This window comes from Lingula anatina, chromosome 2 (genome assembly GCF_051362555.1).
Source record: "Lingula anatina isolate TDL-2025a chromosome 2, LinAna3.0, whole genome shotgun sequence".
NCBI classification, from domain to species: domain Eukaryota; kingdom Metazoa; phylum Brachiopoda; class Lingulata; order Lingulida; family Lingulidae; genus Lingula; species Lingula anatina.
This window is the reverse complement of record NC_141768.1, coordinates 32,134,693-32,162,684: the sequence shown is the minus strand read 5'-3', so window position 1 is coordinate 32,162,684 and position 27,992 is coordinate 32,134,693. Positions and strand designations below refer to the sequence as shown.

The window sequence follows — 27,992 nt, the reverse complement described above, 5'->3', positions numbered from 1 at the left end:
TACCTTTTTTTACCAAGAAATTTACATAGGGAAGTGCCTACAATGTAAAACCATATTACATATAATTGGCTGTCACATATCTATTGGCTCTTAATTGGTGCAGAATAAAAAAAAATTTAAATTAAAGAAAATATTAATTGATTTTCCCTGATTTAACTCAAAAGTAGTGTATAGCACAGTATGTAATTAAAACCAATCTTTATCATTAATTAAAATATTTTGCCGTGGCCTTATTAAATGCTATTCATAAAATGTCACTCGTTTGATAATCTAAGAAATACGCACAGTACTAATTAGGCTGGTAGGACCCATGGAGTTTGGCACTGAACAGTTAATAAACAAACGTAAACATTGTATCAATCATTTATCATTTTAAATTATGTGTAAGATGCATAATGCTTCTGCTATATGCACAATCCACCATTCTAACCTTTGTCAAAGGAGTAAATAGTAAAAATATATGAACAATTAAACATCTTTTCAATAGAAATATAAATAAACATAAGAAAGAAACAAAAATGCATTTGAAAGTATTATATTTAGCTTTATTGAATTTTCAGTCGTCTTGCATTTATATTTATCATCATGTTGTCAATAATTATGGTGGGGTTTGAAAAACTCAGGCCTTAATAGTAGGTTAAGGACTTTTTAATTTTATCATATTGTTATAGAGGTATATGGCAGGTGTTAGAAAAGGAGGATCAAAGGTTGCATGGTTGGTCAGAGAAAAATACAATTTACCCCAGGAAAATTTGCTGGGTACATGTACAAATGTTTTGCAAAAAAAAAAAAAAAAAAAAAAAAAAAAAAAAAAAAAAAAAAAAAAAATCTTACACTGGGCACCTTAAAGGTTTTGCTTATAGTCTGACAAAAATTCTTGTCTGGCACAAGTTCTCTTAACCAAAGACAGCACCATTCAAATAAGCACAATGGACTTTCTATCTTGTTAATACTGTACATCAATGTTGGGCACTTTTCAGTACATTCAACACATGCTCCCGTTTTCTTCACATATTGCTAGCATGCATGAACTGTACCCTGTTTGTGTACTTGGTTCAATAATAATGAAAACATTCTTATTTATGAAAAATTGTATCAGAGTTTCACCAAATTCTTTAGTTTTGGGAAAAGTTTGAGTGCATTTTCAGTAGTGATCCTCATCACGGTTTCTTTATCCACTTTCTTCACTTGAGCTATATACTCACAGGAGAGAGTAATATTAGCTGGGACATTCCGTTCCTGGAAGACAGAAAAATTGTATTGTTTCTTGTGATTGGTGAATATTTGCTTTAGGTGCACACATTCTTTGAACTGTTTCTAATTTTTAAATGAAAATAAAATCTGTATGGTATTACAATTACATTAAATTAAAATGAACAAAATGATACAGAAATTAAAAAGATGAAAATTTGAACTGTAAGGTTTCAATGATAAATTCTATTAATATAATACCAAATGAAATAAGAGATCACTTCAAAATATAAATCACTGAAACAATACATAAAGAAGAGTGCACTTATAACAAAAAAAGATGTTGTTTCTGAAATATTTGACATTTTTGTATTGGTATTTTGGAAACAAAATCAGATCTCTTTTAAAAGTTATCAACAGGATATTGTTTTAAAAATAACTTAACAAGGAATCCCATATATTTTTTCTTTTATATTAGTACATGGTGTAATCAAACACTGCTTTTCTTAGTATTTAACAAGTATTGGACTTCAATATGGCGTACCCCCTTTTCTGGTCCACATGCAGGGGAGTCTGTTTCCAGTAACATACAGTCTAGAGGAAGTCTTGCCAAAAGCTTTTGCTTCTTAGGTAAAGTTAACAGAAGAAACATTTTTTTAAACAAAATATTTATTTAAATTTCATTATCAAAAAAGATAATTTAAATAAATCATTTACATTCAAACTGCACTCTATTACTTTTAATTTCCACGTAAAGAAAAAATGTAGGAAAATTATAATGTACTGGATTAACTAAAGAGAAAGTGATAAAATCCTTCACTGACATGTAAACAATCCTAAAAGGACTACTTTGAGAATGAATTTACTAGTTATGAAATTAATGTGAAACAATATGCATAAATAGTTTCATGGAAATGATATAGTAACATTCAAACACAAAGAAGTTTTAAAATTCTCTCAGGGTACTTTCAGAACATGCTGTTGCACAGATTAACACGCCTGCAGATCAAATATGGTTGACTGGCTTAAAAGTGATGCTGCTGATCCAGGCCTGCTGGGGCCTAACACTTTGACGAATTAAATATAGGCTCCGAGGTTAAATTGCTAGGCCCCTGTAGTTTGGCCTGTGCGGGGAGACCATTCGCATATTAGCGGCATAGCTTTTAAGTGGGGTCGGCATATATGATCCACGAACCAGTCTGTGGATCATCTTTTCATAATGCAGCCTAAATGGTCATCACCTGTTCACTCCTAACAATAACTGGAGGAAAAGAGAAATAATAGCCAGCTTGAACTCCCTCCATGGCAACACTGGCTCTACCGCTGAAGGCATGTAACAAAGCCTTGGACACACCTGAGGTATACAGATATAATCTATAATCTTAAAAACTATTTATGACTTTTCAGTCTTGAATAATAATAATAATAATAAATAAGAGAGAGAGAGAGAGAGAGAGAGAGAGAGAGAGTTATATGCATTGCTTAAATTTGTAAAGAAGCCATGCAACAAAGCCTGGGTGACACCCAAAATGATGGAAGACCATCAGTCATGCATCTAAGTGACATAAAACAAATTTATATCTGATCTTTTTGTTATTGGATTTGTACCTCCAATTACAGTTTTAAATTATTATAAAATATATTCATATTTCTATCATTACCTCTTCTATATTTGAAGTTGGTCACAGAGCTATAACCATTAAAATATTATTTTGATAAATATTGAATCGGACATAAAATGTTTACCTTGTTCTTTGAGCAAAGTTATTGCATGGTTTCCAGCAGATCGGGAGTGAACATTCCTAAATAAAAGGATATTTATTAAATAAAAGATCATTCCTAAATAAATGGACAAATTATCAACCAGAACAAAGTCAACATTTTCCTCAATTGCCATGGCAGCATCCAAAGTGGAAAGTGCTATGTCCCGATTAATAATTGATTATGGCCTCCTAGTCAGTTTTTTTAAGAAGCCATCTCATAATTTTTCCACATTAAAATATAATGAAAAGATCACAGATCAATTCAATGCACATTAGCCTTGTTTATCACATAAAATCAAATTCTTATTTCTATAATTTTGAAACATAAAATCTAATGTATCCCAAACTGTCAATATTCAAATCACTTACAATCAATTTCATAGATCATCATCAATAATGAAAATTTCCAAATCTAATCGATCTCAACATTGAAAGTTACTGCATGGCTGTTTCTGCAATAATTGTCTTTGTTGGTAGATAATACAAAGTTTAATACATACACAGGAAGATCATACTTCTTGGCTATATCTATCTGGAAAGGGAAAAGAACCACATTTAAGGAGCACAGCAAAGCATGGCAATGATGTATATTTGAAGATATATATATATTTTGTACTGTATATTTTGTACTCTACAATATTAAAGTCAGTCGCCACAAAGGAAGCATGACCATCATAAATATTGCAGGTACTAAAACTATAAGGATTTTGTGTCATACATAAATACCAACGGCAGCTGTCTTCTGAAAAGTATGTTTAACAATAAAAAGTGCTACTACAACTACTACTGTACTGGTACCTGTCTGTATATAAAAACAATTATACCAAAATTACACATATCAAACAACCCTGGAAATTGAAACATATGGCAACAGAGCCAATAAATGTTTAGACAACAACTCTACAGTACTCTCATAGGAACAGCCCTTTTTAGCTGGGAAAAGGTTGGCTCTGGGTAAAATATGATCTAGGCACATGAAGGTTTTTTTATGGTAAAAGATCCATTTTTGAAATGACAGTTACTAGCCCGTTCATTCTCAGTAAATGTAGGAATTGTCTAGAGGATCTTCAAATTTCTGGATGCTACCAATTAATGTGTACAATATTGCAAGAGCAGTGTAGTAGTTGTGGCTTAAGCCAGATACAACACAGCGCCTCGACAACACACTAGCAATATTTCACATACAGCTCAGTGACTCATATTGTATCTGTCGCTTACAAACCATTTTAAGTTCTCAAAAACTTTAAAAATGCAGATCATCAGATAATGGCTGTTTCAGTCTGCAGTCGGTAGATCGAGTGCAACGTTCGTGCACATTGTTGAAAATAATAACAGCTGTAAAGAATTAATGTTACTGTTGATAACAACTGAATGTACTATATATGGGTGAACAACAATGAGGAAGGTCAAAATCAAGTGTCACGGTCATGTGAGCACAAAATCCCTTCTTCATGTAATAACATTTATATTGCTTTAGTATGAACCAAACCCTTTCATACATATCTCATTTACATATCCATTGTAATTACCTTTCACAAAGCTGAAAATGTATAACCATTTTTAAAACTATAATTAACAGTTTACCTGTTTAATGAATACATTCCTCTGGTCCTCTTTGTTTTGGGGCATTTTAATATACCATGGTGTAAAATCTAGGCCAACCTAAAATAAAATTGCTGACAACAAATATGCTCAAATACTCAAAATTTTAAAACAAAAGAAATGTTTGATATCATTAATAGAGTTGTTCTGTTTGTCATAAACAACAAACAAGACATTGCCAGCTTAGTTTTCACTGACCAATATGTTAACTCAATAACTGGAAATTTGCCTCTTATCAACATGTGAACTTACCTCACCGATACCAACTATTTTGTCGTGGTGCTTTTCAATGAAAGGATTGGCCTCATCAAGATCCTTAAGACAGAAATTAAAATGGTTAATAAAGATTTAAGAAGTATTAAATAACTTGTACAGGAGCATGAGCTTCTGACAATGTACATATAATGTAAAAACAGCTTACATTATATTTCACAAACATTTGCAAACTGTTAGGATCTTTCATATAAAAGACATTGGAAATCATTTTAAAAAGATACAGAAAATCATACAATGCCCAACATTCATTGCATGACCATTACCTCCAAACAAGCACTTCTTTCATTTGGGTTTGGACCCTGAAACATACAAGTAAGAATGGTACAGATAGTTTTTTTAGTACTTGAAGTCTTTTCAGGTAATGGTTACCCTGCCAAACATTGTACCAACTCCCAAAATTAAGTAGCAATACTTATAAAACATCTTGACACCTATACGTCTCGCTTCTAATTACACATAATCAATATAACATTAAGAAATTGTCTGTTAGCATTTATAAAAAAAATTAAGAGATTAATTCATAAATTTGGAGCTTCACACAAACACAACTGCATTAGTGAACAGGCTGACTAGTAAGTAAAAATGAATAATATACATACAGTATTACTTTAAAAATCATTATTTACCTGGACAGGATGGACCCCAAGACATGGGGCTATGAAATCTGGATACCTAGAAAATGTTCAACAGAAGTTTCAAAAAATATTTATGATTAACTTCATAAATGGCATACCTTTGCCATTACCAGACATGACATAGGCATGCTGATAGTGACCTAATGAATTCTTAATTGTAACTTTGAAATAAAAGGTGACAAAGTGTGAATTGCCAGATGTTTGACAACCATGATATTCATAATCAAGCCATCATTTCCATTATGAAAAGTACCTTCACTTTGTAGTAAAATATCTCAGATTAAATATTATCATTGTTTAAGCACAACTGACAAGCAGAGACTGATTAATAACTAGAAATAAAGCCACTGTACCTCTCTGCGAGATCTAACACTTTTTGAAATTCTCCAAAGTGTTCTGGCACCACGATTGCAGCAGCAATTCCTGCCTGGTAAAAGATTGAATCCACAGATTTAAAAGAGAACTACATGTAAGACCCCATACCCAGATGTCATTGTCTACTGTACATGGATTGACCTAACTCTGCAAGGACTCTCGTTAAGTACAATCAGCTTAACTGAATGACATGCTTGCAGAGTTGGGTCAATCCACTTAGACTGATATGGTGTCTGTGGGAATGGGGCCTAATTTACAATTAACATAATTGGCACCAGTAGATGTCCGTTTAATGATTGAAATTCTTACAAGAGACTCCTAAAAAATTGAGATTTTTGCATGCTTATATTACATTAATTCTTATACATTTCTAATTGTTAACATTCATACCACATGTTTAATATTGTATGTTTAGAATACAGCCTTTTAAACTTATTTCAAATTCATATTTTTACAACCTGTACTCAAATTTATGAGATAAATATGAACTGCTGCATGCAAGATATATACTCCAGATTTGAACATCCAATCCAGTACCAATTTATAATGTGTCAATCTGTGTAATATTCTGGCCAACTACATCTGTTGTTGCTTTAGCATGGATTTTGCATGACTGAGCCACTGCAGACTTTGCTTATACAGTAATAAGACAGGACCAAAGAATTTAAGGTGTTAATTGTCTCTGGTTAAGGGAGCCTAGTAATTTGCAATTCATCATCATCATATCAGATTGGCTATTTAAGTGTTAAAAATCTAAACATACTCAGTAATTTACCTCCTTTCCTTTTGTTATGACATCATCTATGTCCTAAAATAAACGATAAATGATAACAATTAAATTTGTTGAAGTAAAATATGAAATCAGGTATATGTAGCACAGCTAAAACTGAAAATATGTCAGTCAAAAAATAAACTCACAACAAACTCACAAGAAAAAATGGGCCCGTGGAGGGGGGGGGGTAGCCTCCGTTGCCTCTATTTCTGATCTGACTGCATACTTAGCATGAAACAAAACAAATCTACCAAAGTACCGGTACCGTCCATGTACAGTACAGTAGAAAGGAATTGTCACTCTGGTGCCAATCATCTCACACCAAATTGAATCAAAATTAAAGAAGTAAAACTTATGGCATTACTGTTATCATTACTAACACTAATAGTAACACTACTGTACCAACTCTATTACAGTCCAAACAGAACTAAGAAGATCGTACAGGGTACTGTTTTGATTACAGTTGAACAAGCGATCACCGCTGTTTACCAAAGATAATTATTTTCATATCAGTGAAAGAAAGAAATGCAATCACAAAACTTCACCTCGTCGAATTCCTCTGCTGCCAAATGACAATGTGCATCTATGACTATTGCCATGAACGGATATAATTTTCTGTTTGTGACAAAATCAAAACACAACAAACGTGAGCCACTTCCGCATCAGGGTCCTAATACGCATGCGCCAATGCCAGCGCGGAAATTTACAAATGGCGGACGACGGTGAAGTTTTTGTAAACAGTAAAATATCATGTGTTAGTTCAAAGTGTGTCGACGAAATAATTAGTGCTGTGAATGATGAAACAAGAAAGATCATAAGTAAAAATGTAGATTGGACTGATGAGCAAAAAGAAAGACTGAGGCAACGATTTACAGAGGTAAGTAAACTATAAACAGCGGTTTGGTTGAACTAGAAGTGATATTTTTGAATACTTTTGAAGTCTGCTGCATCATTCAAGTTGTTGTCATGGATAATAATCCAGAAGTATTTGATTACATTTCCCCCTCTCTTTCGATAAAATCATCACCAGTCCTCGGAACTTTGGCACTAGTAGTACGGGGCCGTAGCGATATTCCGAAGGACCAATGAACCCTTGATTAAAAAAATCGATGAAAATGTTACCACTTTTCGGACCAATGAACCTTCGGACCAATGAACCTTCGGACTATCGAGACGCCCCCAGTAGTACAGGCCCGTAGCCAGCAATTTCAAAAGGGGGATTCTTTTTCTGAAAAAGTGGACCTTTTCCCATAAAACCTTAATGTACCAAGATCAAATTTTTCTTTCGAACCCCCCCTCCCCCCGAACCTCCCCTGGCTACGGGCCTGAGTACTGGTACTTGGTCTGTGCTAGGGTCCATGTATATCATTGGGACTTTATTTCACCCAACTATTCTGACAATCACCCTTGTTTGCCCTCAATATACCTAATGATCTTCCTGCTTTGTTGTTCACCAGTTCCTCCTTAAATCTTCTGCTTTTATCCAATTCTGCAGCCTTAATATGTTTTAGATTGTTCATGTGCTTGATGAATCCATCTTAAATTTTGACGTTCCCATCACAAAAGAATTTTGATGTGTGTTAATACCAAGCTCTGTTTTTGAAGTTGCTGTAAAACACCTGCGATTTTACTGATTTTTATGTACAGACACAGATACTTATGGTTTTTGCATTAAGATCATGAAAGTTGATCTATTTCTTAAAGAGTGAGTCTATCATTGTTGAATATTATATATGTTTCATTTTTTTCTGAGGGTTTATGAGGCCAAGGTATCAGGAGTTGGTTCGTCAATACCCTGTATGAAAATCTTATATTTCCCATGTTGGAATGGGAACTTTGTGTATTCAAAAATCTTATCAATCATACCTATTATTTACATTTAAACTAGGTATTTGGGTAATTCTCTCTTTTCATTGGAAGGGGAGGGGAGGGGTCAGTTGCTCAAAATACTGACTTTCCATCACTAGCATTGATCAGTGATGGAAAGTTAGTAAAGTAGAATACATAAAAGTAAACTGTGCGTAAGTAACTTTGTCAGAAGGAGATATATTTTGTTAAGGTAGTCACAGTGTGGGAAAAGAAGGAGAGGCAAATTTCAAATTACTTTTGTTATACCTCAGAGTTCATCCAATTTATTTACAGATTTATGCCAATGCCTTCAATGTGAACATCCAGATAGATTGCCAGTCTAGTTCTGAAGCAGCTACAGATGGTAAGGTAACATCTGGGCCCAGTTTTATCAACAATGGATAGCGCCATCCTATGGATAACATTATCCATTGAATATTCTGAGGATTGCAGCCCTTTTTAACCATTGGATATCAATAATATCAGGGACGAAAATAAGTATCTAGCCTGTAAGAAATATTACGTTACCCTCAGGATAACTGTCCTTAGGATAACAAATTTATCTAATGGATAATGTTATCCAGAGGATATCACTATCCAGTGTTGATGAAACTGGGTCCAGGTAAGCTAAGTTCCTTTTTCACATTGAGGCATACATCTAAGTGGACCGTCCAACCGCCTACTTTGAGAGGTCCTAACATGCAATTATGCTACAGGGGGTTTTACTTCAGGAATTGATGCATTGTTCATAGAAATCATATGGAATCGTGAGATTTTACACATATCTGGTAGAACTAAGTTTGGTTGGGCTTCACTTCCAAAATGGACATTCAACATAGAGCAGCAATAGCACTTGTCCTAGAACTGGAGTAAGAACATCAACTGGTGATAAATAGAAGACTGGTTCAAAACTTTTGTGCTGATTTTACGATCTCATAAGAAATTCTGGAACTGACTCAGAATAAATAAGAATCAGTTCAGAGCTTAAAGAATTTCCCACAATTAAACTAAGAACCCTGGGATTTATCAATTCTTGGCAGTTCATTGAATTCACAATCAGTGTGGAATAGGGGCAAAAGTAATAGCCAAGCCATGAAGTTGTCTATCTCTCAAAGTGGAGTAGTCCAGTTTTAAAAATATACTGCTCGATGTGAAATGGGCTAATGAATACACTGTAGTAACTCTTGCTCATATTTTATGGCCTATTTGCAAAAAAAATTCTGACAACATAATGACATATTGTCTGTGTATTGATAGTTTATTTTTTCAGTTAAAGAGAATTCTGAGTATGTTGGTATTTTAATTCATTAAAGTGAGTTAAGAGTGTATGTAGTCCACTAAATGTGTCAACTGATCAATTCAAATTTTCATTAAATCTTCTAGTTTGGATATTGTGTTCAAGTGAATTTTGCTTTCAATTTGTCCACCAGTTCTTCATATTGTTTTTCAGAATTAGAACCCATAAATCTTGATAGACGAAATTATGTAAACACCACCTTACTACCGGCTCTTGATCAGGTCATCAAACGAACCACACGGAGCAGAAAGCATTGCCCGCTTTTGTGCACCCAATATTTATGCAGAGAGGGGAAGGCCGAAAAGAAGTTCTTGGTAGGCATGAATTTAATTTATATCTTCACATTTATAAATATTCTACCAATGCTGTGTTTTCTTTTACATTCTCTTGCACAGTGTACATATTTGAAGTAATTGCTTTCAAACTAATGTTAATTTCGACCACTTGAATACCATTCCTATTATCTAGTTTTTAGAGTAGACTATGCCATCTTCTCTATGGACTTACACATATTCAAAAATATTTATGTGTGATAGAGTATTTTTTCTGAAACTGATATAGTTTTATCATGTATGTTATTATCCTGTCTGTCCTAATGGAAAGCAGCAAGTTGAAAAAGGTCACGTTTCTTGAAAACTGATCACAACAAGTGATCCAATAGCTTTGAGAAATTTATTTTAAGTTATTGCAATCGTTTGACGAAATCTATTTATATCCCATATATCAATTTAGACTAGTGCTGTTGTCAAAACAGAGAGTTCCATCACACAGGAGCCCACGTCTCTGGACAAGTCTTTTGATGATTTACAGGCAAGGCTAGGGAGGACCTGCAAAGACTTGAAAACTTTAATGAAGGTAAGTTTTTAGATATATATGCGTTGCCTAACACATTGTTACAGTTATTCCACCTGTGCTCACTCTACTGGTTACAGGGAGTCCAAATGGAAAGGATTGACTATTTACGCAATTATCAAGGGAGTCCAACTACACCAAAATATTGTGAAGGGAGGGGCTAATCTGCTATACAACTTGGGGAGAAAGAGGAATTTTTTTAATTGATCCTTTTCCGCCCTCTTTTAATACTTTCTTGCATTGTAATAACACAGTATCATTTCTTCAAAATAATACCACTATTTTCATTTAATTAAGAATTTTTTTCATTGTAAATTAACAAAATTCAATTACACAATTTTAATTTATTCTTCATTTCACAATTCCAACATTACATTTAAAGTCAATAAACCAAAGACAGTAAATACAGAGACTATGGTCCAACATACATAGCAGGTAGACAGAAGAGTATATTTATCCTCCTGCTTTCACAATTTGGAAAGCTCTAGCATAAACTGATGTGAAAAGAAAGTAATCTGCTCTTCAGTGCAGCATAACTGTACATTGTACATTATAGAATGAAGTTAGCTATTGCCTAAATCACTGTATACAATACAACTTAACAGTCAAGTTGAGGGCCAAAAAAGTCAAAATTCATCTTTTATTATTCTTGGCTTGTATCATAACCTTGACTTATATCAGAAGATACCACTACTTATTATGAGGATATTCAGAACAGATGATCAGCTGACCAAATATGGCCATCCTCACTTAAAAGCAGTGCCACTTAATCCCCTGATGGTCTCCCCCCTTCCCACATGCCATTAAATGGATAAAATCTTGGCTCTGAGGTCTAATTGCAAAGCCTCTGCAGTGACGGCATGTGTGGAGGCCATCAGGGGATTACTTTTAAGTGAATGAGCCATATTTAGTCCGCGGAACTGTTTATCACAGATCAACTTGTTCTAAATGCCCTCTATCTCAGTAGTGGAAATCGGACAGGAGGAAGAGAGGAAGGTGCCTTGAAATCTGCAAAGATTTAGGGGGTTCACATTACTGAACCAGCGTCATCAATTTAGTAGTCTCCCCTTCAGTTGTTGCAGACCATATAACTTCTGTACACAGACAAAATGCTGTTCACCTTTAATTTATTATGGTCTCATTCACTTGCTTTCCTGCAATTTGTCTAGACTGTCCACCCTACCAATAAATGAAGCTTTCTTGTTCTCAAAAATCCGTGTGGCACAGACTTATTGGCTGAAATGAATATCTTATTAAGGCAAAAAAAAAAAAAAAAAGGTTTACCAGGTCAATTGTTTAAAGACAGTCTCAGTGCGTTAAACCCTTAAAATAGCACGAAAATGAATTTTCCTGGAAAACTCACCAATTTCCCCATAATGACCAAGGTATATCCTATCCAAAACCGTTCAGAAAATGAAGCTACCTAATACCGTTTTTAAGTTCCATTAAATAATAAAAGACGACTCGTCTTAAATACTCAGCTACCACCTCACAGTACGGCTTCAGAACGCGCAATTTCTCACTAAGTCTCGCGGTTTACTATGAATGAAGTACTACGGCTGAGACCCGGATGTTACTATTTGGCGCCAAAACAGCAAACATGGCTCAGACGCGCGTCAAGTCTGAACAGGAGAGCGACAAAAGGGGGCGAAAGAAAATAGCCACTCCAGTTCGAAAGATACGAAAGAAAATTAGAGACAGACGAAGAAGCACTCAGACTGTGTATGTTGGGAGGGAGGTGGGGCGGTGGAGGACACTTAAAGCTGAGTTAGGACTCACATACGAGGCAATGGCGAAACTACTCCTCGACACGTGAGTATGCGCTTCACAGGTCTCAAGTGTGTCTGATTATCATATTATCCTGTTCACAATAAATGACAATATTTGTGCTCATACAAAGTTGGTTACGTGTATAAGAGCGTTTTGGGCTTTACGTTTTCTGTTTTTGATGGGTACATGTACCGAAAAGATGGACAGGCGGCACTTACATGTCTGACAAGTTTCGCTGTGTAGTCGTGACGTCTATATCTCATTCTGACTGAAGCCTGCTGTGATTGGTCGTAAGCGTGGGAAAATCGAGGTCGTGACCTTGAGCCGGAAGTACTTCTGGCTGTGCTCCGAAATCATGATAAATAGTTTTCGTTTTCTAATTCTTTATTCTAGTTGTCTTAACAGGACTTTTGTGACCCAGACTTATTCATATAATAATAAACAATCTCCCAAAACACAAATCTGATCAAAGTTTTACATAGAACCTGCTTCTATACATATATCTAACCCACTGAGTTGTCCTTTAACAGTAAAATAGAAATCAAGTATAATTGAACTATTATGTACTTGTTCACATAATTTTTCCTTTCAACAGACACTGCCAGAAACAGTTGACAAGTTTGAGCAACTACAGAGAGCTCTCAAGATGAACTCTGCCATGACATCAAAAACTGACGATGTGATTTTCAACCCCTTGCCTGAAGAGGACAAAATGGCAGATTCGATGACACCGCTTCGTAAAAGACTTAATCCCGATGAGATGCCGGCATCTCCAAAGAAGGCAAAGCGTGCCTGTGTGTTGAACAGAGAGAGGCTCAGTAAGAGACACAGAGGGTACAAGCTGAAGTAATGTGTAGAATTTTTATTATTATTATATAAGGTTTGGGGAATGATAAACAGAAGACAGATGAGTAAAGACTGGATTAAAATGTGTATATTGAGTTGTCATTTTAATAAGCATTTTTACCATGTTTTGCTGTGCTCTTGTTTTGATTCTAGAACTTGTGGCTTTAGGTTATGTGGGGAGTACATAGTATATTTCAATAGGTTTATGAACTGTACTCTTCATATGTAATGTTATAAGGCTGAAAGATTCATGAGAAAAATAAACAATTATACATTTTTGCTTTGCAGTTACAATTTAGTAATTTTTAATGGACTCCCATCTCAAATTTTTATGTTTTTTGTATTCTGTTGGTAATTTGGAGAAAATTTTAAAATAAAGCACAGTGATATGCCACTGTCATTTTATGACAGGAGTACATCTTGCTTACTTGAGGATAGAATGTTGTAGATATCCTTGTAATGATAATATGTGTTTTGCTCCTTTGTTTTAGTTTTTGTATCTGTGAAGAGGATCCCTTTTTATTTTGTTAAAGAGACAGTTCATGGAGTTTTGGTTTTTATTTTACATGTCTTCATATAGAAAATAAGCTATATCTTTCAGATATGAAATTATCACAACCGTAATTGTTGCAAAGAGAGTATAAAAACAGTAAACTTGTCTGGAGTGAAGAATTAGTAACCTTTAGCTGTATGTTATGTGTGCAGAACAAACACATTCAAAGAGCTAATCTCTCTGTGAGATGAAGATCACATAGTTCACATCTTATACATTATACCCAAACATTTTGTTTTCACTTCACTGCTTCACCATTTCATTGCAACAACTGTTGAGCTGTTGTGAGCTGACAGCTCATATGCTTGAAGTAAAGATCTTGGACAATTTTTTTTAAAGTCTCAAATCCTCAGAAGGGCTTCTATAAACTTTATTATGTCTTTGGTCAATATTTTTATCACTTTATGGCAGTAGTAACAATGTATGGTGATTTATTTTGAGACTGTTTAAGACGAGCATCCTTCCAACTGTAATAAATTCTGGATTTTATAAATGAACTTTTGGTTCTTTGGTGGAAAATAAGTAATACCTATTGTGTATATTCTACTTAAATAGTTTAACCTTATTTTCATTATTTACTTGCAACTAAAGGGTATCTGCATTGAATTATGCATGTTAATCAATATAAAATATTGATTGGATGAAATAATTGTATTTATATTTATTGTATCTCCAAGACATAACATTTACTACTGCAAATAGACAAAGAATGTAGGAGCTGGCATAATCATTGTAAATAATGCATTTATTAGAGTAACTTTGTTGCTGATTACAAATAAATGATATTTGTATGCTTAAAATAAAACAAGACTCCCAGTCAGAATGAATTTTTTTTTTTTTTTTTTTTGACAGATGTCTCTGTTTGTTGATGCTTGACCATTATATTTATCGTAGAACTCGCTAATTAAAGTTAAAATTGTGCTACTCAATTTCTCAATCCAGTCAGAATGCATTATTTTACATAATGTTCTACACTTGTTATTAACAACAATGCTGCGGTAACGTAGTCAAAATATATTTTTATCTATTATTTATTTTCAAGCCACAATGTTTCAAATGCAAAATTATTCAGCCAAATGAATAATTTGACTACTTGAGGACATACATTTTGTGAAAAATATTGGAAGAGCATTTAACTAAAATTAAATTAAAATTAATGTAGAATCGAGGCCCTTTAAATTATTATTAAATAGGATTGATTATTTTTACATTGGGAGAAATTAATACTTAAAGTATTCAGTCAAAAAAAAAAATTCTTTAAAGTATTTCTATTTAATCTGTTCAAAGGGGCATACTAGGTTATATCCTCAGCTGTTTGTCTGCAGCTGTCCAGTTGCAGAACAGTGATCACAACTTCATTTAACTTACAGGGGGTATTTGGTTCAAGCTTGCCCAGTATATTTGCCTTTTTCTGTAGTTGAACGCTTTAATGTTGAGTTTTGTGGTCAATTGATCTTAACCCTTTATTTTGAATTTTGACCTACCTTCCAATAATCTTTTTATTATTTACTAGCCCTGATATCTCCAAAGGTTATTGTTTTTGAATAGGAAACTATTAATGGAAAATCAAAAGTGACCTGAAGTTTGACCTACCGATACATATTTTCAAACAAGAAATGCCCTTTTCTGATTTTCCAGGCCTTTTGTCTTTTTTGTTTTGTTAAATTTGGTAATGTTTTTTATACAGACAGTGGTATTAGCACTTTTTACCACTCCGCATTCTTTTTCGAAGATTGCTGCTGTCCTCATGCATGTACAACACCAGAATCTTTGTAGTGCTCTTGTGATACAAAATTGTAATGTTTAGGATGGTCCTGCTTCCTCTGTGGTGATGTACAACAGTATTATAACATAAAATATACAAGTGTTTTTCACACTGCAATACTTATTGGAAAATATATCCTGTTTTTTTATATATGCCTCCTCTCCCTCTTTCTCCACTCCTTTTTCCATATTACTTTCACCCAAGTGCTAATCAGCTATGTTATTCTCTACCTGTTGGGGCATTTCCTCCTCAGAGATTTATTGATTGGTTATTAATGTGTTGATACATGGGCTCGCAGTACCTTAAACTACAGCCCAGTTAACACAAAGCCTGACCTGATTAAGCTCTGCCTACCTGCTGCAACAAAGACCTGCGAAGGATGCAATATGATATTTAGATGAAAGGGCGTGAACATGCATGAGTGGGTTCAATACAAAAGGCATTTCCAATTCATTACCCTACACGTTCTGGGCGCTGGTGCATACACATGGGTGAGATTATCTGTTATTTGTAACATATTTATCTTTGTCTGCTGCAGAGGAGGGTGACAACTATAGAAAGGTGGGTCTCAGCCGTTGGTTACTTAAATATCTATAATCTTTGACACCCGACATGAAGGAAAGTGTGCCACAATAAAATTGCACAACCCTACAAGGAAGTGCCAAGAAAGGACTGACTCAGCAAGTAGGTTAATATTTGAGATAGGGGAGGAATTTTAGTGCATTTGTACATTGAGGTAAGAGAATGTGTATGTTATAAAGGTACTAGGATAAATTATTTGAAAATGGTAAAATATTTATTATTTCCAGCCATATTAAAAAGCATTATTAGGCTAATATTAACAATGCTATAGAGCTAAGCCATCTTTCACATCTTCTATGTGATTGATAGCTTTGTTGACTGCCATACTCAGTAGCAGAAGCATTCATTCAGAAGGTAGAGAGGAAAAGTCAACTGGGGTGTCTTGCAGCAGTAGTAGTAGTTGTTACAGTAGTAGTAGTGGGTGGGTGGGTTGAACTGGATTTAGGTGTGGTTATTTTAACTTTAACTATGGTGAACTTAGACTGCATTCCCACAGATTTTAGATCGATCTATCCCCGTGGGGAGTCTCACTAGATCAGCTTAGCCGGCTTAAATGTCTGTCCCGCTTACTAAAAGCTGTAAGGGGGTAATTAACTTCCGTGTGCGCTCGGCTGACAGCAATTTAGCATGAACCCCCAGGGAGTTAGGTCGATCCAGATGGATCAATCTAAATCTGTGGGAATGCAGTCTTACACAAAGTGTTTTCATGTCATAATGGTAAATAGTTTATTTACCCTGTGCTGAGGATCACAGCACTTAAATTAACTCATAATTAAGCATCATAGAAGTTTTTTAGATGTAAAAGAGATTTCAGATTTTATTTTTCATTTGTTTGAGATAAATGTATATATATAACTTTATTTTCCAGTGTTGATATGGATTTGAGAAAAAGATGTAGTGTGAATATCATACCGTGTATTTCCTTTTAATTTGTTTATAGCATTCCTATTATCTATGGATAAAAAGGTAATCAGTGAAAGGTTTTATTGCCGACTAATTCTTCATTACAGGGCATGATAATGATGGTCAGTCACAGCCTTCTGTTTTCTTCAGGTTTTATTTTAGGAATTACTTCCAGAATGGTGCATATCTATAGCTACTTGTACAGATAACAGATACAGGGACATCAGTAGTCTGGACATTGCTGTTGGTAATTAAATTCCACCTTCAACAAATTACTTGTATAAAGATTTAATACCTTCAAAGTGTATGCATATTTAGTTTAAAATAGTCAAATGTACAAGTACATATATACAGAAAAAAGAACAATGCTCTCCATGGCAACCAAAAAGACTGTCCATGTGTGCCTTGTGCCTTGTGTGTGACTTTCATGCAGTACGTTATTACAGAGATTTAAGGATCTAAAGTTTAATTGAAATTCTTAAATGAAAACAAAATATTTAACTACAATATTCGTACTGCAAATCACTTTACTTCAGCATTTTCTCTGGAAAACAATACCACATTTATTTTCATATTTAAGGTGCTTGCTGCAAAGATGGCTGTTATACTGGCTAATACCACATTAGTGAATAGCGCTTCTGTGACCCCATCAAAAGTGGAAGTGACAACATATACCGTAGGTTCATCTGGATCAAACAGACAGACAGAAATGATTAAAAAATATGACTTAACCACTGCAACAACCTCATCAAATACACCAGCACTTGTCCACCAAGGCGACCAAATTGCTGTAAGTTAACATATTTTATTTTTTATTATTTAACATTTTATCTCTCTCCCAAAACATTCATCTCCAGCTTTCTCGTTAAAATGTTCTCTCCCTTTTCACCATGCTACAGCCGTGACACCTAAAACGGGATCTTCAAAAGCCATATTCTTCAATTTCAAATTATATATCTAAATTTAATTTTTTAGTGATCAACATCTATATAGACAAAAATTAATTTAATTATCTTAATACAATTACCTCTCTAGGTAAGGGGCTCGATTCCAGTTCTAAAATTGAATTAGTTTAATCATACACCATTTGTCCGATTTGTCACCAATTTTTAACTGCCTAGCCAATCAAACATGTTCAATTAGTCACGTGGTTCTATGCAATAAGTTATACTATTGTTGGTCTATGGGTTAACCTCCTGCATTAGACACAGTGACGATAAGAATCACGGAGGTGCGCATTTTCATTGACATCAATTTCGGAAAATCATTTTTAGAACCCATCAGCCTACAAGAACAACAATGCACAAAGTAAGCAGGCAGTATTTAAATTACTTACAGGCAGAGTTTATAAATGCTATTTCAGCAATAATTGTTCAACGTGAGATTCTAACGTCAATGTGAAAGTGCATAGATTCAGTGAAATAGATTTTTTGTCTATTGTGTTAAGATCGTAAAAAAAAAAAGACAATTGTTTCTTAAGAGACAAAACGTCATGCCTAATTGGTAAAAACATGTACAGTCTCTTTAGAGGCAATTGTCTTTTTTTTTTTTTTCATGGCTATAAATTGTTAATCAAGTCTTTAAAAATGACCATCATTATTGACAATGGAGTGGTTAGTTGTACCTGCATAATATATATAAAAAAAACACATAACTTGTGATTTTTAACTTGAATGCAGTTGGTATTAATGCATTTATGGTTTTCGTATCTGGAGAAACTAATGTTTCAAAAGTGCATATCATCTTAATCCACAGGTTGTTCATCTGGGATATTGGGAAGTGGAAAAAAATTGACATTTTAATTATACCGTATACATATAAACGTAAAATTTTTATTTCACATATCCTTATTTTTCCATGTTAACAGTGATGAGAGTTTGATTTATCAACTACCTTGACCAATTTAATTGACCTTTTGATCCCATTATGTTCGCCTTTGTCAGGAATTATGCAATTATCACGACCTTCGCTTATATCTATATAAAGGCAAAGTGCATGGATTTCTGTGCCCAGCCAGTCTCATTTTGAATTTAACTTTAGCTTGATCAAGCACGTCCTTGGCTTGCTTAACAGAAAATATATAGTTAATCAAATACAAAACCACACCTTTTCAGTAAGTTGAAATAATAATTATGATGATAGATAAAATAAAATTAAACAAAATAAAACAAGAAAATGCATAAAAAGGAATGAAAAATTGATGTACAGGCCTTGAAAATGGTGAAGTGAGTCAAACGTAATAGCGAAACATTTTTTACGTGACATAGGAAAACGTACCCATCCTTTACATTGTTAAAGGTAAAGGCAGATGAAAATAAAACCTGAAGCTATTTTTTTCAGAGTAAAAAAATCAATTTCATACTGATTCTTTGGTTTTAATGCATTAGGTATAAGTGGGGCAGGGGGGGGGGGGGGGAATAATTAGGTCATGTGCAAGACAAGCTTATTTGTCCTTGGATTTTATCTAGCAGACCCTTATTTAAATTTTTCAAGTGTATTATTTCATTTTTTGCACATTTAAGTAGCTAGAAAATAACCTTCCCTTGATAATTCACAAAACAACCTGATTGATATAATGGTTGGCTTGTCTTGTTTTTTCTTTTTTTATTTATTATGGACAGCGCATCTTGACAATTACAGCCACAATCTGCCTGTTGTGTCATGTCAATGCACTTTACTGCAATTTTTACTCGTTTAAAAGGATAGCAACTGTTTATATGAGATGCATATTTCACAATAAATACACTAAACAACTCACAGAGATATAATAAATTCCATTTTAATACCAAAGCAGCAGTTATCGCAAATTATTCTGGCATTTGTGCTTGCTTGGTCAGACAATGTGGACTTTCAAAGATGGCTTTACCGAAGAAGTAAATGAAAAAAAAAAAAAAAACAGGAATGTCAGAATGGATTCATTAACCATTGTCAAGTATGGGAAAATTGTCGTTTACCCCAGGAAATGTTTTTTTTTTTTTTTTTTTTTTGGCCAAAAGGAACAGTTGTTATCTCTTTAACCTATAATTTATAAAATAACATTTACTTGATATTTATAATAATTCAATGGGCAAAAATATAGCTCAATTTAAAAATCAGCCTAAATTGAAATTATTTTATACAATTGCCTGTAGTTTTTTTTTTTCACAGACTGCATTTTCTAGGCACGAGATTTTATGGTTATACAAAGCCCTGTGCCTAGACCACCTCTGAGGTAGAGAAATCTGGAGATTGTCAGATTAAAAAAAAATGGATATTTGGTCAAAATCCTTCAGGTTACAACCAAGCCTTCTTATTTATTGTTAAATGAGACATATCTTACCTTCCCTGATTATCATAAAAAAGCACAGTATTAATTAAAACAGATGGATGTAATGCAAGACAATGAAATAAGTTTATTAGTCTTACTTCCTCAGTGAAAATTTTGCAGATGAATACTTTCCATGGCTTCGTGGAAGGTAACCTGTTGATGGAGCCTACTATGTCCTTACTGACATTGTCAATACCGTCATTTGCTCAGACTTTTGCTTACAATTTTCCGTGATAAGTACTGAACAATTCAGAAGACTGTGAGACCTAGGTTAAATGTCCAAAATGTGTGAGTTTCACGGCAAATCCATGAGGGTTGAAAGGCTTGTTGTGCAAGTTACATTTTTGAATGACCACAATAACAGAGGTAGATTAATATCAGACAGTTAACGATGACTCCACTCAGCATTGTTTAATTAAGCATCAAAATTAACTGATCACATGGATTAGCCTGAGAAGTGATCTTAGGACAAAATGATATCCATATTTTCTATGATATCCTAATGTAATCCAATCATTGCTTCACAAAATAATTGCAGTTACTGTTTTTTTTTTTTTTTTTTTTTTTTTTTTATTGTCAGTACCGATTCATTCATCCTTTTACAGATTATTTCATCTGCTGTAATTGGTGCAGTGGTGTTGATTGCCATAGTTGTCGTGGTCGCTGTTGGTTTGTGGTTACACCGACGTTTGAAAAAGCTTGAACAGCAGCAGCAGCAGCAGAACAGGCAGCACAATGGGACTCTAGAAATGCAGCTGTCACCTGATGGGTACTCCACTGGGGATTCAAGGTAACAGAATCATTATTGATGAATCTGATTAATTAGCACTAAAAAGAAACTACTGCATATGGTTATATAAATTTGGTTTGTAATAACTGAGCCTTATTACAGGCTTATCTCTGCTTAACTGAAAGAATAAATATTTTTAAAAAGAATAAACAAAGAAATAAAATGTATGATTTTATAACATAGACTCCCTGGTAAGACTTGATCTTTTCAATGGGCAAAAATTCACAATTTTCCCCATTGAAAAGATTGAGTCAGTAACTGTTTATGCTATTGTACAACAGGTGCACTGAGATAATCAAAGTAAAGAGTGACCAAGTGGAATCCAACACCTCTACACCCCAGGATACCATTCAAGATGACTTAGCCACCCAGTCACAGGGCCAAGCACAGGGTTCTCCTGCTGATGATTTACAAGATGAAGACAATGTCACCATAAGGTCTAAGAAGGTCATGAGGCAAGGAGGAAAAAGTTTTACGGCATATTTTGGTCACAGCCGCACCAGTATATTTGGGGACATTGGTGATTTCTCACAGCTGTTTCCTTTGTGCCAAGACTACTTCAGTGAAAATGATGCCACTAAAGGCATAAAGTCATATCAGGAAAAAAATGTTGGTCGTGGCAGTGACCATGATGAGGTTGTTTATGACAGATCTAAGATGTATCAGGTACCAGGAACCAATTCAGTTACAGAAGTTCCAATTGAAGAAATTTTCATTCAGCATGAAACACAGCAGATTAAAACAAATTATGACAACAGTTCCTTTGTAGATGATGAAGGTAAAATGGCAGCAAAAGTACAACGGCCAATGTCAATGGATTTTGCTTTGAAACTTGAAGATCCTGAATTTGATGTGGACTCTCAAATTGACTCTAGCAAAAAGTCCTTCATGGCTTCTTTTGATCACAGACAAGGGATGTTTGCAAAAAAATCTATTGGAAGGCAAGGAGGGGAGATAACACTGCATGAAGTTAAGTTGACTATCCCACCAAATGCTTTAGAGGAGACTAAAGACATTAGTGTTGGGATCATATGGAACAAAACACACATGCCAAAACTGACTAAAAAGCAGGCTTTGTTGAGCCCCGTGGTTGTGTGTGAACCCCATGGCATACGGTTTACCAAGCCAGTGACACTATCCATTCCTCATTGTGCCATAGATGTACGCTCTGCATGGAACATCCAACCAATGATGAGCCCAACGTCTGTTTTTCAGGGTGTTCAGTGGGCTCCCATGACCATAGCTGATTATGATTCCAGGCTTATATTGTCCAGGAGTGTTAGCATTGAGCTCAGGCATTTCACCCTGTACACAGTCATTGGGGAGTCTGCTGAGAATGTCATGGCTGCAAAGAGTGTGAGACTGGTGGCGTTTGCCCCTCCACTTGAAGTTGGCATGATGTTCAAAATTAGAGTATATTGCATCAACAATTACAAGGAGGAAATGAAGGTATTTTGATATATTTATGTATCTGTTTACCACAATATTTGTTGTGATAAAATGCAACACTGCACAGGTTTCCTATATATATCACGCACAAGAACATTAACTAGAAAAGCACTCAGAGAGTGCAGACCTCTGCCAAGGCAGCAAAGTCTCCATCCAATGCACCCCTAAATTTTTGATATTTTTGATTATTGATTGATTATTGATCTGGATCACCACCAAAAACTAATCATCTGTTCCTTGGCCCACTTCTGACAGTTCCTGAAATTTTCATCAAAATTAGTCCATAACTTAGTTTTTTGATTTTTGATTATTGATTGATAATTGATCTGGATCACCACCAAAAACTAATCACTTCTAAGTTAACCCATTTCTGACCTACCCTGAAAATTCCATCGAAATTCATCCATAACTTTTTGAGTTATGTTGATGACAAACAAACCAACAAACAAACAAACGTGTGAAAATATAACCTCCTTGGCGGATGTAATTAAAATTTTAATCATTATTCTCTCTTTTTATTCCAGTCTTGGAATCAATTTATTTCTGATTAGGCATTAATGTATTTCATACATACATTTGAAATGACCAAATTACAGTATTCTAATCAATATTATTACTACTTTTCCCTGTGGCAGATGGTGAGAGATGTTGAGGGGCAACTCGGAGGGAAAAGACTTGATGCCCCTATGCCCATGTTCATTCATGACAACGGCCAAGATGTCTGTCTTGAAATGTTAAAAATGTCTGAGGGCTGGAAAATTATCAGCGACACAATCCAGGTAGGTAAAAGTTCACAGATATTTTTTGCACTCTTAAAAACCTCTTGGTAAAATGTTTCCTTCACCTGCAATATAAAAGTTTTTTCTACAGATAAAAGATTTTAACATCCTAATCTAATTTTTAATTAATTTTTATATACATACCATGGAGCTGATATCACCCTATGCGCAGTGATATCAGCTTGCTAATAACATTGATTTGATTCAAAATAAGTGGTTTTGAGTTAGAAACATGCATGGATTCTCTTTGTATGTATGGCAAATAAAGCACTGCTACCCCCTAGCTTGGTACATTCAATAGCAAGCTATCACTCGGCTTGCTAACATGTTTATCAGGCTTGTTGACAGTGCATTATTTAGTACAGAATCATTGTATTAGGAAGACATTCATCAGATGTGTGATATTCTGAACTTGGAAAATATTTCCTTTAATTTATTTTTAAATGTATCTCTTGCTAATGAACATGCTAAAATATGAATAATATTAATTTTGTATGTACACAAAGAGATAATTTATAGACATGTATGACAGATAAATGTTCATTCTTTCATAAAGCTGTAACTATTATCTTTCTTCAGAAATTTTCATTTGAGCATGTGTGGCACTCGCTCTCACCTTGCTGCATGTTTGTCCTAAAGCAGAATGCTGATGCCGTTTCTATGATTCTTTGTGAAATACTTTCCTATCAAGAAGGAAATGATAAACAAAAACAGAAACTGACCATTGCAGAAGAGCTCAAGCTAGTGAAGGATGAATTAGAGGTACTGTTACAAGGGTCACACTGTCAACAAATAATATACAGATATAAAAGTTTTGGAAAGTTCTTTGAAAACACTAAAATACAACTATGAATGTTTCTTTCCTCTGTTATAAGTTTTTATAATAAAATGGCTGTATGACATCCCTGCTGGAGTCCCCCCCCCCCTCTTTCTCCTGACTAAGCCTCTGTGTGCGTGTGTGTGCGTGTGTGTGTGGGTGTGTGTGTGTGAACAAAACCACTTTGGCGTAGGTAATAATATAGTACACATGTAAAATGTCAATGTTTAAAAAATCCTGTAGGAATAATTATCTTCAAAGATTTCTACTCTGATAATAATTACCCTTTACTGTGTATTTCAGCTTGATACAGCCGATTTAACCTCCACTTCATTGAAGACTTACTCAGTTTTCCCACATGCTCTTCGTTCCAAGCTGGTCATTGCTCTTGACCCGTGCACTCCCCTTGGCCAAGACTGGCATATGGTAGCCAGTAGAATGGGCTTAGACTATCCCACCATTGTCTGGCTGGAGTCCAGAATTGGGGTGTCCAGTCCCACGGGTCAGATCCTACGCATGTGGGAGAAACAGAACAAAACTCTCCAAGAATTCCACAGACTCATGATAGAGCTAGAGAGACTTGATGTGGCTGCAGAGGTTGAAAAGTATTTGGTTTTAAAAGAGAGCCCTAGTTAATAAAACATGATTGTACAAACTTGGACCATATTAGCACAAAAAGGGTTCAAAGGCAATGACAAACTAAAAAAAAATATTTCCAATCCCTGGAAAAATTGTTACCTAGCGAATATGAACTTCATACAATATGGAGAAATAATTTATCATTACAATACATTTTAAAATGGAATATGGTAATTTTACAAATTTAAATATTTTGTAAGGTGATCAATTTTAACTGCCATTTATTAAGTTTCTGACATTTTGCATTGCAAAAAAAAAAGTGTTTTTGTTCTGATACATAAATCCCATTTCTTTAAATATGATGCCTTTAGAAAGATTATCTGTGATATAAATAGATTTATTCAAAAGTGATGATTTTATATGATCATATTATTCTTATTATTCTTAATTACTTATCATTGAAAATGTGCTACTTTTTAGTTTAGGTAGGAATTATCATTGAAAAATCTATATTTTATATATCACACAAGTGCAGGTGGGAGTTGTTTATTTAAGAAAAGAACTTTTTATGATTTTTATGATTTTACTTTTTATGATTAAGAATGAATAATTTAAGTGACACGTGTCATAAAGATATCCTTCAATATACTAGAACTTATGAAAAAAAGCACTCAAATCCCAGTGTCTGCTTAAGACAAAATATACAAACTGTTTAACTTAAATTTTACACTTTAAATATACATTACTTTATATAAATTACTTTTTTGTCGATTTATTTAAATGTCATTGATGACACAATATACAATCAATGCATTTCTAGTACACTGAACACAGGTTGGGATAAAAAGTGTGCACTTCTTTTATAGCTCATATCAATGTCATTGCACATGCATCTAGCTCAAAAGATATATAACATTTTCATATAAATAGCAGAAATAAAACGTGAACTACACTATGAGTCTATGACTAATGCCTTACTTCCCTATTTAACAAATTGATGCACATGTAAATAATTTAATTATTTTCCTTTTTGCATTTAAATATTGGGCAGCTTCCAACCCTTGGACAAAAGTGCTTGACTTTCATCTTGATATGATTTAAAATATTTTTCTGACAAAATTCCAAAATATCACGCCAAAAAGATTACTAATCACAAGCAATACTAGCTTATGCAACTCTTTATCTACAAACTTCTTTATATCATTGTGTTGTTCCAAAAAGATCCATTTAAATTTTATCAGCAGGTCTATAAACTCTTAACATCCCTCAGAAAAGGACATCAATGGCCTGACTTCAATTACCTTAAAAAATTGAAAACTTCAAGAATTACAGGAATCTCACTGAAATAAAGGGACCTTCATAGGATTCCTAAAAATTTAGGGTTTTAAAAGGGCACTGGGGGGACTGTTTCTCTGTCTTCCTGGTGCTGTTTTTGTCCAATTTTAAATGTGACAGCAACTCCCTCTGCTGATCAGGATGTCTCTTTAGCTTTCTTTTTCCATAACAGCCTTTCTATATTCACTTTGACTGCTGGCCATAGAAGTGAGATATTTCTCTTATACCACTCTCTGAAAGAAGTAAGCACCACAATTAATAAAATTTAATAAGGCATGGTTTCTGAAAATGTCAGCAATCATTTATGAACTTGGTAAAACAGCAGTACTAGTATACCCAAAAGCTCCTCCCTTCTCTAAAGCACAAACAAGGACTACAAACATAGTCCACAACAGTTTTTCCAAAATGTGTATATTATCTCAAAAGGATGCCTTATCTTCATAAACTTTTCTTGGGACTATATATATTCATCAAGTTACTAATTTCATGATTTATTTTCTAATATGCAATTTCATGGTGAAAATAAACTTATTGTTTGAATGGTTTATACAAATGATGGCAATTCTCAGATAAAATAACCCGTTTCTGATACTAAAAAGCATTCAACCAAATTTTATAGAACAAAAACCTACTTGTTATATTCAACATGTCTCCTGTAGTTTTCATTAAGAAAACATCTATAGAACTCTGACATCTCTGAAGTGGTAAGCTTTCTTGGAGTTCCATCTGGTAAGGTGGGCCCAATTTCAGCTAATTTTTCTTTTACAAATCTTTCTCTGGCCTGAAAATTATCATATTCACTGAATTTTCTCAGGATTCATCTTTCATGATATTCTTTAAAAAAATATTAGATAGTAAGTTGTATCTCAGAGACAAAAGTTGTCACTTATCACATTGAAATCTTATCAGGGGTGACCTTCAGTGCCTACACTTGTTAGGCATCCAACCTGAAAAAACTTTCAAGATAACATCTCAGCCCTCTTGTAATGATCTGAAGTTTTTTCTGTCCATATGCATGGGGGGGGGGTCATTTCAGACTTGAACAGAACAGTAAAGACCAGGTGTAAATTGTAAATCCATCTGATCTTGCTTTTTGAGGTTATCAAGCTTTACTTTTTCTACTACATATAATAATATATAATAGACCACCAACCCCATAAAAACTTGTGTTATGCTCTGCCCAGAAGTTCTGGTTCCACTTCTGCAACTCTTGTCTCCTTTCTCTGTAATTTCTTTCTGTGGGAGTTTCATCCTTGCATATGTGGAACTTAACAGGTCGAAGGTTGGAGTCTTTGTTAGGAGGACCTATCCAATCATAGCCTGTGTCTGGCACCTTGGACGTGGCTACTCTGTGGTGACCAGGTGAGCCTTTACCCCTTTGATTCTGGAAAACAATACTGAATAGTGTTAAAGTGCATTCGTACACTTCATTTTATTTTTAAATTGGCAGTCATGTGTCATATGAAAATATGTTAGTCTGCCAAAATAGGTACGTCGACTCAATGCATGGCATGCCATGGCAATAGTCTTCACATAGTATGTAAATTTACTGGCAAGCGACAAGGTTGTGTACCTTGTAGTACTAACGTTAGTATATTGTATAAACTTCCACAACTATACAACTACCTTTCTTAGTGTACTTGTTTGGCTGAAACTTCGATACAGAGAGTACGTTAAACAACGGCAACCCAATATTTCGTTCACCGCCACAACACGGTAAACTTTAAAAGCACGTCTGCCTAACGCAGCAGTCGACATTTTAAGGTCAAGGTCGGTCATGTTCCTTACAACGTTCCGAAAAAACAAAAAGTGTGATTCAAATATATTGCGACGGATAAATCTGATACAACAATAGAAAAAAAAACACTTTTGCATCAAGTCTATATGACCGATTGCATCAATATAA

The 27,992-nt window shown here is 34.4% G+C and overlaps 4 protein-coding genes across 11 annotated transcripts; 2 read left to right on the top strand and 2 right to left on the bottom strand.

The window, feature by feature from the left end:
- Nucleotides 1–792: 792 nt before the first annotated feature.
- Nucleotides 793–7,294, bottom strand: LOC106173965 (putative deoxyribonuclease TATDN3). 3 transcript variants are annotated; one of them, XM_087004429.1, is made up of 12 exons: nucleotides 7,160–7,294; nucleotides 6,618–6,650; nucleotides 5,821–5,894; nucleotides 5,459–5,504; nucleotides 5,096–5,131; nucleotides 4,809–4,871; nucleotides 4,539–4,616; nucleotides 3,455–3,486; nucleotides 2,938–2,993; nucleotides 2,433–2,545; nucleotides 1,736–1,816; nucleotides 793–1,239 (listed from the first exon to the last, which is right to left on the bottom strand). In XM_087004429.1, the coding sequence occupies exons 1-12, from the start codon at nucleotides 7,211–7,213 to the stop codon at nucleotides 1,096–1,098; spliced, it is 810 nt and encodes a 269-aa protein (XP_086860555.1). In that variant the 5' UTR covers nucleotides 7,214–7,294; the 3' UTR covers nucleotides 793–1,095. The 3 variants fall into 3 exon arrangements, with proteins under 3 accessions (XP_086860555.1, XP_086860556.1, XP_086860557.1); XM_087004430.1 differs by having other exon boundaries at nucleotides 1,736–1,813; XM_087004431.1 differs by lacking the exon at nucleotides 6,618–6,650 and having other exon boundaries at nucleotides 7,160–7,269.
- Nucleotides 7,283–14,603, top strand: LOC106173966 (uncharacterized). The gene is made up of 5 exons (XM_013555317.2): nucleotides 7,283–7,491; nucleotides 8,757–8,826; nucleotides 9,913–10,073; nucleotides 10,492–10,614; nucleotides 12,977–14,603. The coding sequence occupies exons 1-5, from the start codon at nucleotides 7,294–7,296 to the stop codon at nucleotides 13,229–13,231; spliced, it is 807 nt and encodes a 268-aa protein (XP_013410771.2). The 5' UTR covers nucleotides 7,283–7,293; the 3' UTR covers nucleotides 13,232–14,603.
- A 1,195-nt stretch (nucleotides 14,604–15,798) lies between these two features.
- On the top strand, nucleotides 15,799–25,709 carry LOC106173958 (UNC5C-like protein). Of its 6 annotated transcripts, none has more exons than XM_013555308.2 (8): nucleotides 15,799–16,036; nucleotides 17,181–17,277; nucleotides 17,611–17,820; nucleotides 20,943–21,127; nucleotides 21,409–22,576; nucleotides 23,212–23,355; nucleotides 23,935–24,117; nucleotides 24,476–25,709. In XM_013555308.2, exons 3-8 carry the CDS (start codon nucleotides 17,626–17,628, stop codon nucleotides 24,806–24,808), a joined length of 2,208 nt encoding a protein of 735 aa, XP_013410762.2. In that variant the 5' UTR covers nucleotides 15,799–16,036; nucleotides 17,181–17,277; nucleotides 17,611–17,625; the 3' UTR covers nucleotides 24,809–25,709. The 6 variants fall into 6 exon arrangements, with proteins under 6 accessions (XP_013410762.2, XP_013410760.2, XP_013410763.2 ...); XM_013555306.2 differs by having other exon boundaries at nucleotides 15,799–16,106; XM_013555309.2 differs by having other exon boundaries at nucleotides 15,799–16,229; nucleotides 17,193–17,277.
- LOC106173960 (COA8 family protein CBG23705, mitochondrial) lies at nucleotides 25,587–27,882 on the bottom strand. Its single transcript, XM_013555310.2, has 4 exons — nucleotides 27,713–27,882; nucleotides 27,240–27,470; nucleotides 26,719–26,867; nucleotides 25,587–26,319 (listed from the first exon to the last, which is right to left on the bottom strand). The coding sequence occupies exons 1-4, from the start codon at nucleotides 27,863–27,865 to the stop codon at nucleotides 26,223–26,225; spliced, it is 630 nt and encodes a 209-aa protein (XP_013410764.2). The 5' UTR covers nucleotides 27,866–27,882; the 3' UTR covers nucleotides 25,587–26,222.
- Between the last annotated feature and the right edge of the window lie 110 nt (nucleotides 27,883–27,992).

Bases quoted from the DNA above. Each gene is read 5' to 3' on its own strand.
- LOC106173965 (XM_087004429.1), bottom strand. From the start codon at position 7,213: ATGGCAATAGTCATAGATGCACATTGTCATTTGGCAGCAGAGGAATTC. The intron at 5,505-5,820 runs GTACAGTGGCTT...AACATTTTCTAG, and splicing joins GTGTTAGATCTCGCAGAGAG to GTATCCAGATTTCATAGCCC. The intron at 5,132-5,458 runs GTAAATAATGAT...TGTATGTTTCAG, and splicing joins TTGGGGTCCATCCTGTCCAG to GGTCCAAACCCAAATGAAAG.
- LOC106173966 (XM_013555317.2), top strand. From the start codon at position 7,294: ATGCGCCAATGCCAGCGCGGAAATTTACAAATGGCGGACGACGGTGAA. The intron at 7,492-8,756 runs GTAAGTAAACTA...ATTTATTTACAG, and splicing joins TGAGGCAACGATTTACAGAG to ATTTATGCCAATGCCTTCAA. The intron at 8,827-9,912 runs GTAAGGTAACAT...ATTGTTTTTCAG, and splicing joins TTCTGAAGCAGCTACAGATG to AATTAGAACCCATAAATCTT.
- LOC106173958 (XM_013555308.2), top strand. From the start codon at position 17,626: ATGGCTGTTATACTGGCTAATACCACATTAGTGAATAGCGCTTCTGTG. The intron at 17,821-20,942 runs GTAAGTTAACAT...ATCCTTTTACAG, and splicing joins ACCAAGGCGACCAAATTGCT to ATTATTTCATCTGCTGTAAT. The intron at 24,118-24,475 runs GTACTGTTACAA...TGTGTATTTCAG, and splicing joins TAGTGAAGGATGAATTAGAG to CTTGATACAGCCGATTTAAC.
- LOC106173960 (XM_013555310.2), bottom strand. From the start codon at position 27,865: ATGACCGACCTTGACCTTAAAATGTCGACTGCTGCGTTAGGCAGACGT. The intron at 27,471-27,712 runs GTAGTTGTATAG...ATTGTTTTCCAG, and splicing joins AAACAAGTACACTAAGAAAG to AATCAAAGGGGTAAAGGCTC. The intron at 26,868-27,239 runs GTTGGTGGTCTA...GATAATTTTCAG, and splicing joins ATAACACAAGTTTTTATGGG to GCCAGAGAAAGATTTGTAAA.